This window comes from Scyliorhinus torazame, chromosome 1 (genome assembly GCF_047496885.1).
Source record: "Scyliorhinus torazame isolate Kashiwa2021f chromosome 1, sScyTor2.1, whole genome shotgun sequence".
NCBI lineage: Eukaryota > Metazoa > Chordata > Chondrichthyes > Carcharhiniformes > Scyliorhinidae > Scyliorhinus > Scyliorhinus torazame.
The window spans coordinates 371150311-371165206 of NC_092707.1; the positions used below are offsets into that span (position 1 = coordinate 371150311).

At 46.1% G+C, this 14896-nt stretch overlaps 1 protein-coding gene across 3 annotated transcripts in view; it reads left to right on the forward strand.

The window, feature by feature from the left end:
* Positions 1 to 4163: 4163 nt before the first annotated feature.
* The window catches only part of LOC140426578 (regulator of G-protein signaling 7), a 699692-nt gene continuing 688959 nt past the window's right edge, over positions 4164 to 14896 (forward strand). For 2 of the 3 annotated variants that reach the window (XM_072511531.1, XM_072511522.1), the window contains exons 1-2: positions 4164 to 4354; positions 5571 to 5698. In XM_072511531.1, the coding sequence (XP_072367632.1) occupies positions 5615 to 5698 (84 nt within the window). In that variant the 5' untranslated portion in view covers positions 4164 to 4354; positions 5571 to 5614. Of the gene's footprint in view, positions 4355 to 5569; positions 5699 to 14896 lie in introns of those variants that run through there. The other variant, XM_072511539.1, reaches the window with a different exon arrangement.

Sequence of the window (14896 nt, forward strand, 5' to 3'; positions counted from 1 at the left end):
ACTGCTGACCCTCACTACCACCCTTGACCCCCTTATAGCAGCCAGTCCCAGGCCTTAGCTGGCAGCGACTGCTTACACCTCAGGTGGCCTTCCATCTCCATAACAGGACTGGTTCCAGCCTATGCCCTCACCCATTTAGACTCACTTTGGCCTCCCGTCAGGTTCTTCCGTCCCTTGTGCTCTATAAAACTAGGGGTTGTGACAGTATGGTTCTATGCTCTCTCATCCCGAATGGCCAAGCTCACCAGGATGGTGATGTCCACCTTGGGGGCTAATGGACGCTGAGTGGCAGGCATAGAGGTTTGGTCAAGAAGTGAGCTTGGTGCCTCTAGATCCCGCTCAGCCAAGCAATGAACCCTGAACTCTGAGTACTCATCCCATTCTTTGAATTTGAGTCTGGCCAGCTGAAATTGATAAGTGTTAACTCTTGCTGGCCAATTAGTTTGATGAACATGATCTCAGGAATGTTAGAGGGCACGATTGTTTTATGCTTAAGGGATAGGTGCAGCTAATAGGCACCCTTCTTACTCAGTATGCATCATTCTGAGATCTCATTGCTGTCATGCTACAACATTTAAGTCTCCTGGACAGCTACTCCAGAGGCTGTGCCATTGCCCCCCCCTACAACCCCTCACTCCCTCAAGAGGGTACCTTGTTGCCTTCTTTTTCATGGTCTCATCCACCCAGCCCATTAGGCCAGGCTCCTTGATTCTCATCACACCCCACCGCATATGCCCCGCAGCTGCCCCCACCCCATACTCCCATGCCACAGACAACAGACTTACACAGCACCAAAAGCTCATTTAAACTGCTAACATCTGATTTCAGGGCCACCCACACCAACCACAACCCCCACCCCGTTAGCGCAGACATTTGCCCCCAACAGCTACCCTCTTCTTTCTCTCAAATGCCCCTGACCCTCCCAGCCCTCCAATCCCCCGACACAACACCCGACCCACCCTATCACCCCCCCCCCCCCCCCCACCACCACCCTCCCTCCACCCCTGTTCAGAGCTGACTAGCATGCCCTGTCCCCTTGGCTCCCTGGTGCTAGGTGGAAACAGTGGTGCTCCCTTCCTTTGATCCTCTCGGAGTCCATGGCACCTGGTTCCTGTTTTTAAAAAGCAGTACTGATTTGTGCCAGCGGCAGGGGGGCACAGTGGTTATCACTGCTGCCTCACAACGTTGGGGACCCGGGTTCGATTCCGACTTTGGGTGGCTGTCTGTGTGGAGTTTGCCGTGTGCGCGTGGGGTTCCTCCGGGTGCTTTGGTTTTCTCCCACAGTCCAAAGATGTGCAGGTTAGGTGGATTGGCCATGATAAAATTGCCCTTTAGTGTCTCAAATGGTCAGGTGAGGTTACTGGGTTGCGGAATAGGAGTGTGTGGGAGGAAGGGGGGGGGGGGGGGAGGGGGCCGACGCTGGAATGGGTGCTCTTTCGGAGGGTCAGTACAGACTCAATGAGCCAAATTGCCTCCTTCTGCACTGTAGGGATTCTATTCTATGTTTCTTTTTTAAAATAAATTTAGAGTATCCAATTAATATTTTCCAATTAAGCGCAATTTAAGGGGATCGAACCTGGGATCTCAGCAACATGAGGCATCAGTGCTAACCACTGCGCCATGCTTCCACCTATTTTATGTTTCTATGGCTATCACACCTGGTGGGCAGGAAGATTCAATGAGGGCTGAAGATGCAACATTATTCACTCAAAGTACATGGTAATAGATTCAAATTCATGCAAGTTAGGTTCACTCTCTTCCTGGGCTTGAACTCGATCACGTCATCGGGGAGGCCCGGGGTAAGATCACAAAGGGAAATCTTGCCGGCACAAATCCTGTTTTGGCCTCTCATGAGATCCAGTGGCCATGATGCCTACTGCCATGAAGTTTTTACTTCAAGGTTTATCAAAAGCCGATATTTAAACTTGACTATGTTAGCTGAAGGCAAATCTTGTAGTTAGAGCACGTACAAGGCAATGTTTCCCATGAATATCACTGGCTAAAATGCTCTTCTCATGTTTCAGTAGCTTGTTTTACAACTTGTCCAATATTATTTTATCCAATTTCTTTCATTTGCGAATCAAAGGTAAATGAGACTGCCTTCAACATAGTTCTCCGAAGCAACTGCACCTGCCAATTCTCCATACAAAGTAAAAACCAAGTCCCACCATATCATCATTATCCACTTTACCACGAGTCATGCTGTGGGAGTTCCAATAATCTTACCGATATTTGACAACAGTTTGTTTCAATTCCATTCTTTTTGGTTTGGCCTTATTTGGCTAACTGAAAGTCATAAATTTTGCTGAATTAATTTACCAATTTACGATTTGTTGGAAAGGATTTAGTTCATGACTTTTGCTGATGAATAGCCTTTTATAAAATTACAAGGTGAGCATCCTTCATGAAACACTGCAGGCACTGTGTAGAACTTTATTTGACAATAGTTTTCCCATTCTTGTTTATTAATGAACTCTTGTAACTTCTTTTTCACTGCCTCAGTGTTGACTAATCCCACAAAGTTGGTGTTAGCTGCAAATTTGGAAAAAGAATTGATTCCGAAGTCCAAATAGTACATGTGAATTTTGAGCAGTCACCCCAGCACTGATCCGAGTGGAGTACAACTGCCCAATCTTCACCACTGTGAACAGCTCATTTCCACTCTCTTCTTTCTGTCTAGCAATCCATTCTGCCTCTTGCCCTGACTCCACATTCACTAACCTTATCCATTAGTTTATTAAAAGCATTTTGAAAACCCAGACATATTACATCTCCTGCATTCCCATTGATTACTCTCTCTCTCAACTCCTCAAAAAAAATTCACCAAGGTTAGTCCAGCAAACAACGAACAAAGAACAAACAAAGAAAAGTACAGCACAGGAACAGGCCCTTCGGCCCTCCAAGCCCGTGCCGACCATGCTGCCCGACTAAAATAAAATAAAAAGGCTAGCACTTTTTGAAATCTATGTTGACTATTCATTTTCTTGCTTTTAGATGTCCTACCGTTCTTTCCTTTACTGTTCTTTACCGTTCTAACACAAGTATTGGGTTAAATATCTGCACTGTATGTACTTATTTTATAATGAATTGTTTATTAAGTGTAATAAAGCCCAATTCTTCACCAGATTTCTTTAAAATGCGTGGATGCAGTTTATCTGAACCAGGAGTCATTTTTTTCGATTGATTAGTTCATTTACTCAATACACAATCCTTTTATTTTAAATGCATTATTCACCTCATTACCCAGTGCCATGGCCATCTGTTCTTTTTCCCTGATAGATATTAAAGCAAAATAATTATTTGATATTTCTGCCAATCTCTCTATAGTTGCCTTCGGTATTATCCGGCCTCCCTGTTTAATTCCCAGTCCTCATTCTTCTGTAGCCATGTTGCAGCATTCCACGCCGTGTGGTTCCTCCCAACACATGATTCGCCTCCTGCTTTATTGTGGACACTGGGTGCGTTGCTGTAGAGTTTAAGTCATTTTAATAGGTTTCCCACTCACCTTGTGTTTAACCATTTTTTTTAGACTCCTGCTCCATAACTCCATTTACTTCCTTGCCATCATTCTGGTGGATATAAACCCCTTTCCACCCCTCCCATCCCCTCCCCCCAATCTTACCATTTAAAGTCTTTGCAATCTCCCCAGTTACCTTTACCGCTGGGGTATGGATCCTATCCAGTCCGTGGTGGACCAGTCGTCTCCTTGGGCATCTCTAAGAAGCTCAGAGAGAGAAGGAGAGAACCGATTAAGCTGGACTGGAAAAATAAATGCTTTGCATGTGTAGAAGGCGTGGTTGGGGAGGGGGACGGGGACTAGAAGGATGCTGACCATACCAAGCGATAATACATGGTAAGCAATGCCATCGAAGTGTTTTTTATTTTTTGTTACCCTTCCCAAACGATTTCCCTCGGGGAGTGAGGAGGTGGGTTTGAGGGAGGGGGGGGGGATCCATGCCCCAGGTTTTTGTTTCTGTCGCCGGCTCTGCTCCAACTGGGACTGGGACCATCGCTTGCCCGGTCCCGAGTGCCTGGAGCGCGCGCGCTGCCTGTGGGGGTCGCGCGCGCGCGCTCCTCGGCAAGGGGAGGGGGAGCGCGCGCGGGGAGGGAGCGAGGATCGCGGGCTCGCGCGCGGGGGGGAGGGAGCGAGGATCGCGGGCTCGCGCGCGCCGCAACACATTCCCAAGAACAAGGTTGAGAGACAGAGAGAGAGAGAGAGGGAGGCAGCCCGGGCTCGGCTGCAAACACTCCGCCAGCCTTTCAATGAATCATCTGAGGCCGGCCTCCGGACTGGACAACAACATTGCAGAGATCAGCCGCTCCTGCTCCTGTTGTGCAGTGCGCCGTGTCTGAGGTAAATCACCGAGAGAGTGAGGGAGGGGAGGGGAGGGGGGCAGCTTCCAGAAAGGGAGCCAGACAGGGATAGAGTGATAGAGAGAGGGAGAGGGAGAGATAGGGAGATGGAGAGAGGGATAGATATAGGGAGATGGAGAGAGGGATAGAAATAGGGAGGTGGAGATAGAGAGAGGGAGAGATAGATAGAGATAGCGAGGGAGAGAGATAGGGAGATGGAGAGAGAGAGATAGGGAGATGGAGAAATAGAGATAGTGAAAGACATAGACAGATGGAGAGAGAGAAAGATAGAAGTATGGAGAGAGATAAAGAGATGGAGAGAGTGAGATAGGGAGATGGAGAGAGATAGGGAGATGGAGTGAGAGAAAGAGATGGAGGGATAGAGATAGGGAGATGGAGAGAGAGAGATGGAGGGATAGAGATAGGGAGATGGAGAGAGAGAGAGAGAGATAGAGGGATAGAGATAGGGAGATGGAGAGAAAGAGAGAGATGGAGGGATAGAGATAGGGGCACAGACTGTGTGTGTGGGGGGGGGGGGGGGGGTGAGGCGCGGTGCTATCAGTTTTCCTGCCTCCCTTAACTCTCGTTTGTCCCCCACGCCCTCTCTCTGTGGCTGGGTGTGTGTCGCTGTCCGCGGTGCTGAATCTATCGGCGGGCTCGGCCAGGGGAGGGAGGGAGGGAGCCGGCTTTGTCCCGTGCGCTGCTGCTGAGCCTCCAGCAACCCTCCCGGCCGCCGCGGGCCGAGCCGACGGCACAAAGCCGCCTCCCCAACGCCGGAGGCTCGCTGGCCGAGTGAAACGTCCACCCGGAGAGCAGGAGGAGGCAGAGCGCCGGGCAGCGTGCACCGAATGAACACTTTGCAGTGCAATGCTGCCCAGGTCTGCCGCCTGGATTGCCCTTGCATTATTGAGAAGTGTTAGCGTTGCCAGCCTCTTGGTGGCTTGCCCTCCCTCGCTTCCCATCCCTTCCAGAGCATGATCGCGGCAGAAATCAGGGGCAAAAGATTGTGTGTGCTTTCTTTGTCACGGGATCACCCTCTGAATCCGCTGTCAAGAGATCATGAATGATTTTACAATCGAAGTTTACATCAAAGTGTTGTCTGCTCCAGGCCCCCTTGTTGGGTATCCGGATTTGACATCTGCTGCTACTTCATTCATTCCAATGACGCTGGCTCTTCACTCAAATTATCATGATGTTTATGTTTCCTCTCTTAAAAGTGAAACAAAAAATCAGGATCCGGGGGTATCTGGCAGACCTTGCTATGGCTCAAGGAAATAGTTATGGACAGAACGCCAGTAACAACGGCACGGCGGACGAATCTCCGAACATGTTGGTGTACAGAAAGGTAGGCATGCGTGTGTGTGTGAGAGAGAGAGACTTGTGCCGGAAGATGCATCCTCTTCCTCAAGCTACGATGCAGCACGTTGTTTGGGTCTTGATGTTTTTTTTCTTCGGTTGTGGCTGGGACGAATCAGATAGTAATTTAGCTCAAGTTGCTGTGTTCCCAGCTTGTCCCCACCCGGTGCTTGGGTGGCTGGCGATCGGTGCACGCCAATTATTGTAATTCTGGACAGCTTTAGAGAATCGTTTTTGAGTCTATTTATAGGACTGTTGTGTGTGCAAACGTTGTTGGAGCATGGGGCTTGCCAGAGGCGGTCTCAAGCCTGGGGCGGGTATAGGCTGATTTCTGGGCGAGGGCGCCGGAGTGACAAGGTGGCTTGCGAAGCGCATCTGGGCACAGATCCCCTCGCTGCATGCCCACAAATAATGGGACTTGTCGCTAGCACATGTGCTACGTGAACTGGTAATAACGGTGAGCTTGCACAAGTCCGGCTGTACCCGAGCCTAGTTACTCCTGGGAATCATTGCATTTGGGTCAGAGGAAGGCCATTGTGTTGTACTCATGAATTACATTGGCATTTTTTTGGAGCAAGGTTTTTGCACAATTGTTGTTCCTGTTGTAGAGTGTTAACGTCCTTTTTCTTGATATCACTGACATGAGGGGAAAGTACCCTACCCAGTGCTTGAAGTAGCAGGCGGCAGACCTGGGCAGCATTGCACTGCAAAGTGTTCATTCTGTGCACGTTGCCCGGCGCTCTGCCTCCTCCTGCTCTCCGGACTGTATGTTTTCATTAATGAGCCTAAACATTTTTGAATTTTAAGTACCAGCTAAGGGAAATAATTTGCAGATAGCTTAATTTAGCTGAAATGCAGGCAGTCTTGAGAAGGGATCTTTCAGCAGTCTCTCAAGGCCACACAGCGGTCATCGACTAGTTGGTCAGAAATTATGCCGAATTTGAGCTGGCATTCGGAGACCAGATAAATCGGGATAGTGCGGATTTAGAAATGAAACATTCAATAGTAAACACAGCTGTCATGCATCTCCTTAAAACGTGAGTTGTATTGAATCTGTTGTTTGGCATTCCAACACACCTTTAGAAATGACCTTGTCTGGTTTTCGAACCGTGGACGTTTAGCGTGTAAGACGATCGTGATAATCATTACACTGCAGTTCCACACACCTATGTTGCAGGAAATAGTGAAAAGGAGCTAGCAGCTAATGATCAGTCTACTGAACATTCGCTGCCATGATTAACAAACCCTGGAGTGGGATTTGAACCTGGGACCTTCGGTTTGAAGGTAGCGGTGCTAGTTTGCTAAGTTAAAGATCTCTTGTGAATTGTTGACGCATGTTTTGCATTTGTTTGGAAAGGCAGTAGAAGCAGAAATATGGTTATTGTACTTAAATCTCAAATGAGTGCTGCACTGCATAATTTGCATTGAACATTCTTGTTTTAACATGTGTCTGTATCAATACAATATCAATCAGTAAAGTAAAGCTCAATATCACTGCCCGCAATAGCAGCAGACTCACTTGCAGATATCCTGCCTGTTAATTGACTGGCATATAACCCCTATTAACAAAAACAGAGAACATTATGCTGGCTGTTTTCTTCTTCTGATAAAGAGGTCATTAATAGCACTTCCTTTGTAGAATTTCAGGACTGTCAACCATAATGATGCACGTCTGCAATTTTCCTGCCAATGGTTTTGAGGAACCTGATGTCATTAGTGGGAATGGTAGCTAAGAGGTAAACCACAAAGCAGAATGATGCTTTTACACTTTGTAAGCAGCTGAAAAGCTGTTCAATCTGTGTAAATGACTAACATTTTTCTAATCCAGCTGTGACGTGCATAAAACTGCATTGTTTGCAACTGGAGAACATATTTGGAAAGCCCACTTTACTGCCAGACCCAAGGAGGTCCCAGTAGATGGCAGCATGGAGATGCTGTAGTCATACTGAAGAGCAAATGATTGAATAATTTCCCTGAGCGACAAATAACCACAGACCCTTTCATAGTGAAATGGTAAAAAATGGGAATGAAGTTGTATTTGTTGTTTTAAATTTGTTATAATATATCTGTAAATGTATGATTGATATGTGTTTGTAATTCATGAATTGCAATTTCATATATATTGACGGGAATCTCCGTTTCTGAGACTAAGTTTTGACGCCAGTGCAGGATTCGTGGAACCTTTTTCAACAACAAAACTGATGCCGAATCTGGATCAATTCAGCAACTGTAGAGGGGCTGGCACTGGCACCACGTGGCATACAATTGATACCAATGAAAAATGGTGCGGGATTCGCCGGGTCCATGATTGACGCTTGGGATGCTGACAAGCTGCAGCCACATATACACATTACACTCCCCACACACACTCACCCCAGCTAACAAGATGGCACTGGTTGGGCTGGAGCACGCCCATACAGCTGATGGGTCGGCGGGGGCCAGAGGGCAGCTAGGTGGGTGGCCTGGGGGGACACCTATACGATCCGTGGCCCTATGTTCACAGTGGGCTGTCAGAGGCATGTGCAGCTGCATGGCTGCCTTTCTGGCTGCGGCAGTGGTGTTCCATGTCCATCCACCCTGACCCCACAGCTCACCTCCTGGCCAACCCCTGCTATAAGATCTCCCCCCTGCCTGGGCCAGCGGCTCAACTGTCAGCAAACTGTGGTGATGTTGGACACTTTCCACACCCGCTCGCTCTCGCTCAGCAGCCATGACGCCGGTTTCACGATTTTTGAAAGCACAAGTGAACCGCGCCGTCGGGAACTCGGCCCATCTGAGGCGGAGCATCGTGGAGGCCCCGGAGAATACCGGGTCAGGCCGCTAATGATATGCAAACGGTGTCTACTGTATGTGCATTCTGGACCACATTGGCGCCGCTGTCTAGGTGACGGATAACAGCAATTTGGCGTCAAATCGGCACCCGCTGAAATTTTCGCGTCAGAATCTGTTCTACGCCCAATCACGTTTTGCGATTTCGCCGTCAGCCTACGGAGAATCCCAACAATTATATTTACACACATAAAATATACATATGCAATGAAGAGTGTTATTAACATATCAGAATTGAAACTGATAATTTATCAGTAGTTTTCTTTAGATCTGTACATTGTGTAACTATTAATTAATATTCATGTAAGCCATGTGATATTTTCAATTTAACAATATTTATTAAATCAAATTAAAACATACAAAAGTGAAACTATATAAATCACTGAGAATTTCAAGTAATGTTTATTTTTCAATATTGTATATTACACATAATAGGCAAAGTAAAGTATCTTATGCACTTTATTATTAGGACTTATAGATCACAACACAGCTTTTCCATTTTCCTTTCTTCTTCTGAAGATGTTGACATGTCCTCATTTCCAAGAATATTTGATTTGAGAAATGGATGAATTAATGAACGAACATCCCAAGATGTTTCTTGGAACATCCAGCGATGATGTTGCAGGTGGAATAACCCAAGGGTTGCCTGAAATTGGAATTTCTAGTCAAATTGAATGTTAGAACAATAGAATTCCTATAGTGCAGAAGGGGGCCATTCAGCCCATCGAGTCTGCACTGACCCTTGAAAGAGCAACTTACCTAGTCCCACGCCCTTGCCCTATCTCCGTAACCCCATAATCCCACCTAAGATGCATATTTTTGGACACTAAGGGCCAAATTAGCACAGCTAATCCACCTAACCAGCACTTGTTTGGACTGCGGGGAAAACCAGAGCAGCCAGAGGAAACCACGCAGAGGAAGTGCAAAGTCCACACAGACAGGCACCCAAGGCCGGGAGTAGGGAGAAGAAAAAAAGTGGATAATTAAAGCACAAAGACTTAATACAAAACATTACTTACCAGGGATAGAAAATGAGCCATTAAAACCACAGATTCAAAGATAGCACATTAAAAGGGTCAAAAAGATATCCTCCCTCATCTGGACTTGTGTGAAACCCTTTTGTTCGCAAGTAAATGAGAAGGTATGACCTAGTATGTCCCAGTATCAGTGCTTCATTCATTTGGAGGCTATCAAATGTACCAGTAACACTGTGTGAGATGATTAACATCAGAAAGGTTCAACTCTTCAATACATGCCTCATTCAGGTTTATCAGTGGAATTGCTTGCTTTGGACATTAAGGATATACAAGATCATGTTTTTGACACTGAAATTCAGTGTTTAGTTCTCAGTCTTCAATCCTTAGTTCTCAGTTTAGTTGATCTTTTAATAGTTCATAGAGTAAACCTTGTAGTAGAAGCCATGGGAGTTTTTGCCTTGTATATTCAGAAGGGTATCTATAAGATCAAAATACGTATCTGAAAGTGAGGGAAAGGTGAGAAAAGTTGTACAGGCCATTTAGAGGAAAATATACAGAATTTACAGTGCAGAAGTCATCCAAGGCTGGAATTGAACCTGGGTCCCTGGCGCTGTGAGGCAGCAGTGCTAACCACTGTGCCACCGTACCGCCCCTTAGCTGAACCCAATAAACTGCAGTTAGCAGGTTTGTAAATTTAACACACAAATAATCTTTTATTATTTAACAGTACTGTTGCTTCACAGCGCCAGGGTCCCAGGTTCGATTTCTGGCTTGGCTCACTGTCTGTGCGGAGTTTGCACGTTCTCCCCGCGTCTGCATGGGTTTCCTATGGGTGCTCCGGTTTCCTTCCACAAGCCCCGAAAGACGCGCTGTTAGGTAATTTGGACATTCTGAATACTTCCTCAGTGAACCTGAACAGGCATGTAGTGTGGTGACTAGGAGATGTTTACAGTAACATCATTGCAGTGTTAATGTAAGCCTACTTGTGATAATAATAAAGATTATAATATAGTTAAACTGAAATGTTACTGACTACCTGATACTCCTTACCCAACTCCCCTTTGAAACTCGTCCCTCTCCATATATATATGCGCACACACACATCAACAATGTAGAGGGAAAGGGATGTGGGGGAGGAAGAAAAAAATATGATAAACTAAAAAAGGATAAAATATCTCTGATTGGTTTTCAGTTAAAGTCTTTCAGGGGTTCAAACCTTTGCTTTGATGCTTTCTTTTAAGCGTGAGAGGTTTTTCATTGGGAAAGTTGTCTACTTTATTTGTAAATTCAAGATCATTTCAACTATATAAGACCATAAGACATAGGAGCAGAATTAAGCCACTTGGCCCATCGAGCCTGCTCCACCATTCAATCATGGCTGATGTTTTCTCATCACCATTTTCCTGCCTTCGCCCCATAACCCCTGATCCCTTATTAATCAACAAGCTATCTATCTCTGTCTAAAAGACACTCAGTGATTTGGCCTCCACAGCCTTCTGTGGCAAAGAGTTCCACTGATTCACCACCCTCTGGGTGAAGAAATTCCTCCTCATCCCTGTCTTAAAGGATTGTCCCTTTAGTCTGAGATGGTGTCCTCTGGTTCTAGTTTCTCCTACAAGTGAAAACATCCTCTCCACGTCCACTCTATCCAGGCCTCGCAGTATCCTGTAAGTTTCAATAAGATCACCCCTCATCCTTTTAAACTGCAATGAGTACAGACCCAGAGTCCTCAACCGTTCCTCATACTACACGTTCTTCATTCCAGGGATCATTCTTGTGAACCTCCTCTGGGCCCTTTCTGAGGCCAGCACATCCTTCCTTAGATACAGGGCCAAAACTGCTCACAATATTCCAAATGGGGTCTGACCAGAGCCTAATACAGTCTCAGAGGTATCTCCCTAGTTTTGCATTCTAGCCCTCTTGAGATGAATGCTAACATTGCATTTGCCTTCTTAATTGCCGACTGAACTTGCACGTTAACCTGAAGAGAATTGTGAAGAAGGACTCCCAAGTCCCTTTGTGCTTCTGATTTCCATAGCATTTCTCCATTTAGAAAATAGTCTGTGCCTCCATTCCTCCTTCCAAAGTGCATAACTTCACACTTCTCCACATTGTATTTCATTTGCCACTTCATTGCCCACTCTCCTAGCTTGTCCAAATCCTTCTGCAGCCCCATTGCTTCCTCAATGCTACCTGTCCCTCTACAGATCTTTGTATTATCTGAAAACTTAGCAACAGTGCCTTCAGTTCCTTCTTCCAGATCATTAATGTATATTGTGAAAAGTTGTGGTCCCAGCACAGACCCTTAAAGTACACCACTAGTCCCTGGCTGCCATCCTGAAAAAGACCCCTTTATCCCCACTGTCTGCCTTCTGCCAGTCGGCCAATCCTCTATCCATGCCAAGATGTTACCCTTAACACCATGGGCTTTGAACTTATTTAACAGTCTCCTATGCGGCACCTTGTCAAAGGCCTTCTGGAAATCTAAATAAATCACGTCCATTTGTTCTCCTATGTCTAATTTCCTTCTTACCGTCTCAAAGAATTCTAACAGATATGCGAGACCCAACCTCCCTTTGACAAAGCCATACTGACTCAGTCCTATTTTACCATGTACTTCCAAGTACTTCGCGATCTCATTTTTAATAACAAACTCTAAAATCTTACCAATGACCAAAGTCAGGCTAACCGGCCTATAATTTCCAGTCTTCTGCCTCCCTCCCTTCTTAAACAGTGGTGTTACATTAACCACTTTCCAGTCCTCGGGGACTCTTCCTGCCTCCAGTGATTCCTGAAAGATCATAACCAATGCCTCCACAATTTCCTCAGCTATCACTTTTAGGACCCTGGGGTGTAGTCCATCCAGGCCAGGTGACTTATCCACCTTCAGACCTTTCAGTTTCTCCAGAACCTTCTCCTTTGTAATAGTCACTGCACTCACCTCTGCCCTCCTGGAGCTCTGGCATCCCACTGGTGTCTTCTAAAGTGAAGACTGATGCAAAATAACAATTCAGTTCATCTGCCATTTCTTTGTTTCCTATTATTACTTCTCCTGCCACATTTTCTGGTGGCCAATGTCTATTTTTGCCTCTCTCTTACCTTTCATATATTGAAAAAAACTCTTCTCATCTTCCTTTATATTACTGGCTAGCTTGCACTCATACTTAATCTTATCCCCCTTTATTGCTTTTTCACCTCACTTTTAAAGGCTAACCAACCCTCTGGCTTCCCATCAATCCTCGCCACTTTGTATGCTTTTTCTTTAGCTTTTATGCTGTCCTTGACATCCCTCGTCAGCCATGGATGCCTTGTCCTCCCCTTAGCATGTTTCCTCCTCCTTGGGATGAATTTCTGTTGTGCCTCCCTAATAACCCCCAAAACTCCTGCCATTGCTGTTCCACTGTCTTCCCAGCTTGGTTCCTTTTTCCAATCACCTCTGGCCAGCTCCTCCTTCATGTCTTTGTAGTTACCCTTATTTAATTGTAATACCATTACATCTGATTGCAGCTTCTCCCTCTCAGACTGTACGGTAAATTCTATCATATTGTGGTCAGGAACCCTAAGGGTTCCTTCACCTTAAGTTCCCTAATCAAGTCTGCCTCATTACGCATTACCAAATCCAGAATTGCCTGTTCTCGAGTAGGCTCTGTCACAAGCTGCTCCAAAAAAACATATCTTAGACATTCCACAAATTCCTTTTCTTGGGATCCACTACCAACCTGATTTTCCCAGTCCATGTGCATATTGAAGTCCCCCATGATTATTGTAATATTGCCTATTTTACATGCCTTTTCTATCTCCTGATTTACTTTCTGCCCCAACTCCTGACTACTGCTAGGGGGGTCCTGTACATAACTCCCATCAGGGTCTTTTTACCTTTGTGATTCCTCAGCTCTACACACAGAGAGTCTAAGCCTTCTGATCCTATATCGCTCCTTGCTATCGATTTAACTTCATTCCTTACTAACAATGCAACCCCGCCCCCTTTGCCCATCTGCCTGTCCTTTTGATCGGACATATATCCTTGGATATTTAGATCCCAGCCCTGATACCCTTGCAGCCACGTCTCTGTGATGCTCACAACATCGTTCCGGCCAATTTCAATGTGCGCAACAAGCTCATTTACCTTGTTCCGTATACTGCGCGCATTTAGGTACAACACCCTCAATCCTGCATTGACCACCTCCCCTTTCAAACTCCCCTCAGTCATCGTACCCTGTACTATAGCCCTTTTTGATTTTTGACTATGGCTTCTCTGCCTTACACTTTCCCCCTTCCTGTTTTTTGTTTCTGGCCCCGTTTTACTTCCCTCGGACTTCCTGCATCGGTTCACATCCCCCTGCCACATTAGGTTAAACCCTTCCCAACAGCACTAGCACTAGGACATCGGTTCCAGTCCTGCCCAGATACAGACCACCCAGGTTGTACTGGTCCCACCTCCCCCAGAACCGGTTCCAATGCCCCAGGAATTTGAATTCCTCCCCCTTGTATCATTTCTTGAGCCATGCATTCATCCTATCTATCCTACCATTCCTACTCTGACTAGCTCGTGACAGTGGTAGCAATCCTGAGATTACTACCTTTTAGGTCCTACTTTTTAGATTAACTCCTAACTCCCAGAATTCAGCTTGTAGGACCTCATCCCGTTTTTTTACCTGTATCATTGGTGCCTATGTGCACCATGACAGCTGGCTGTTCTCCCCCCCCCCCCCCCCCCAGAATGTCCTGCAGCCGTTCCGAGACATCCTTGACCCTTGCACCAGGGAGGCAACACACCATCCTGGAGTCTCATTTGCATCCACAGAACCGCCTGACTATTCCCCTTACAATTGATTCCCCTATCACTATAGCCCTGCCATTCTTCTTCCTGCCTTCCTGCGCAGAAGAGCCAGCCATGGTGCCATATAGTAAAGATGTGCCAGGCACTCACTGATTTTAGAACAGTAAAGTAGTTCTTTACTTCAAGCTGTAATCACTTCTGCCCAGCTCTCTCAGAAGCATCCCGCAGGAACCAATCATACACTGTAGTCAGCCAAAACACTGTGCCTGGCCAACCCATAGGTAGCCAGCCAATCAAACCAACTTCCTCCAAAGCTGGTTCTTAAGATTCTCTCGGCAACAAAAAAGCAAAAAAAAACACTTTCCTGACTAGCAGCCTGCCTCAGCATAAGTCCTTTGCTTAAAGGCAGATTTGGATTATGAGTTCACGGACAAAAAAAATAAAATAAAACAAAAGAAATGAAAACAAAGGGAAGGCGGTAGTGGTGGCATAGCGGTATTGTCACTGGATTAGTAAACCAGAGACCCTGAGAAATGCTCTGGGAATCCAGGTTCAAATCCCACCACTGCAGATGGTGAAATCTGAATTGAGTAAAAATCTG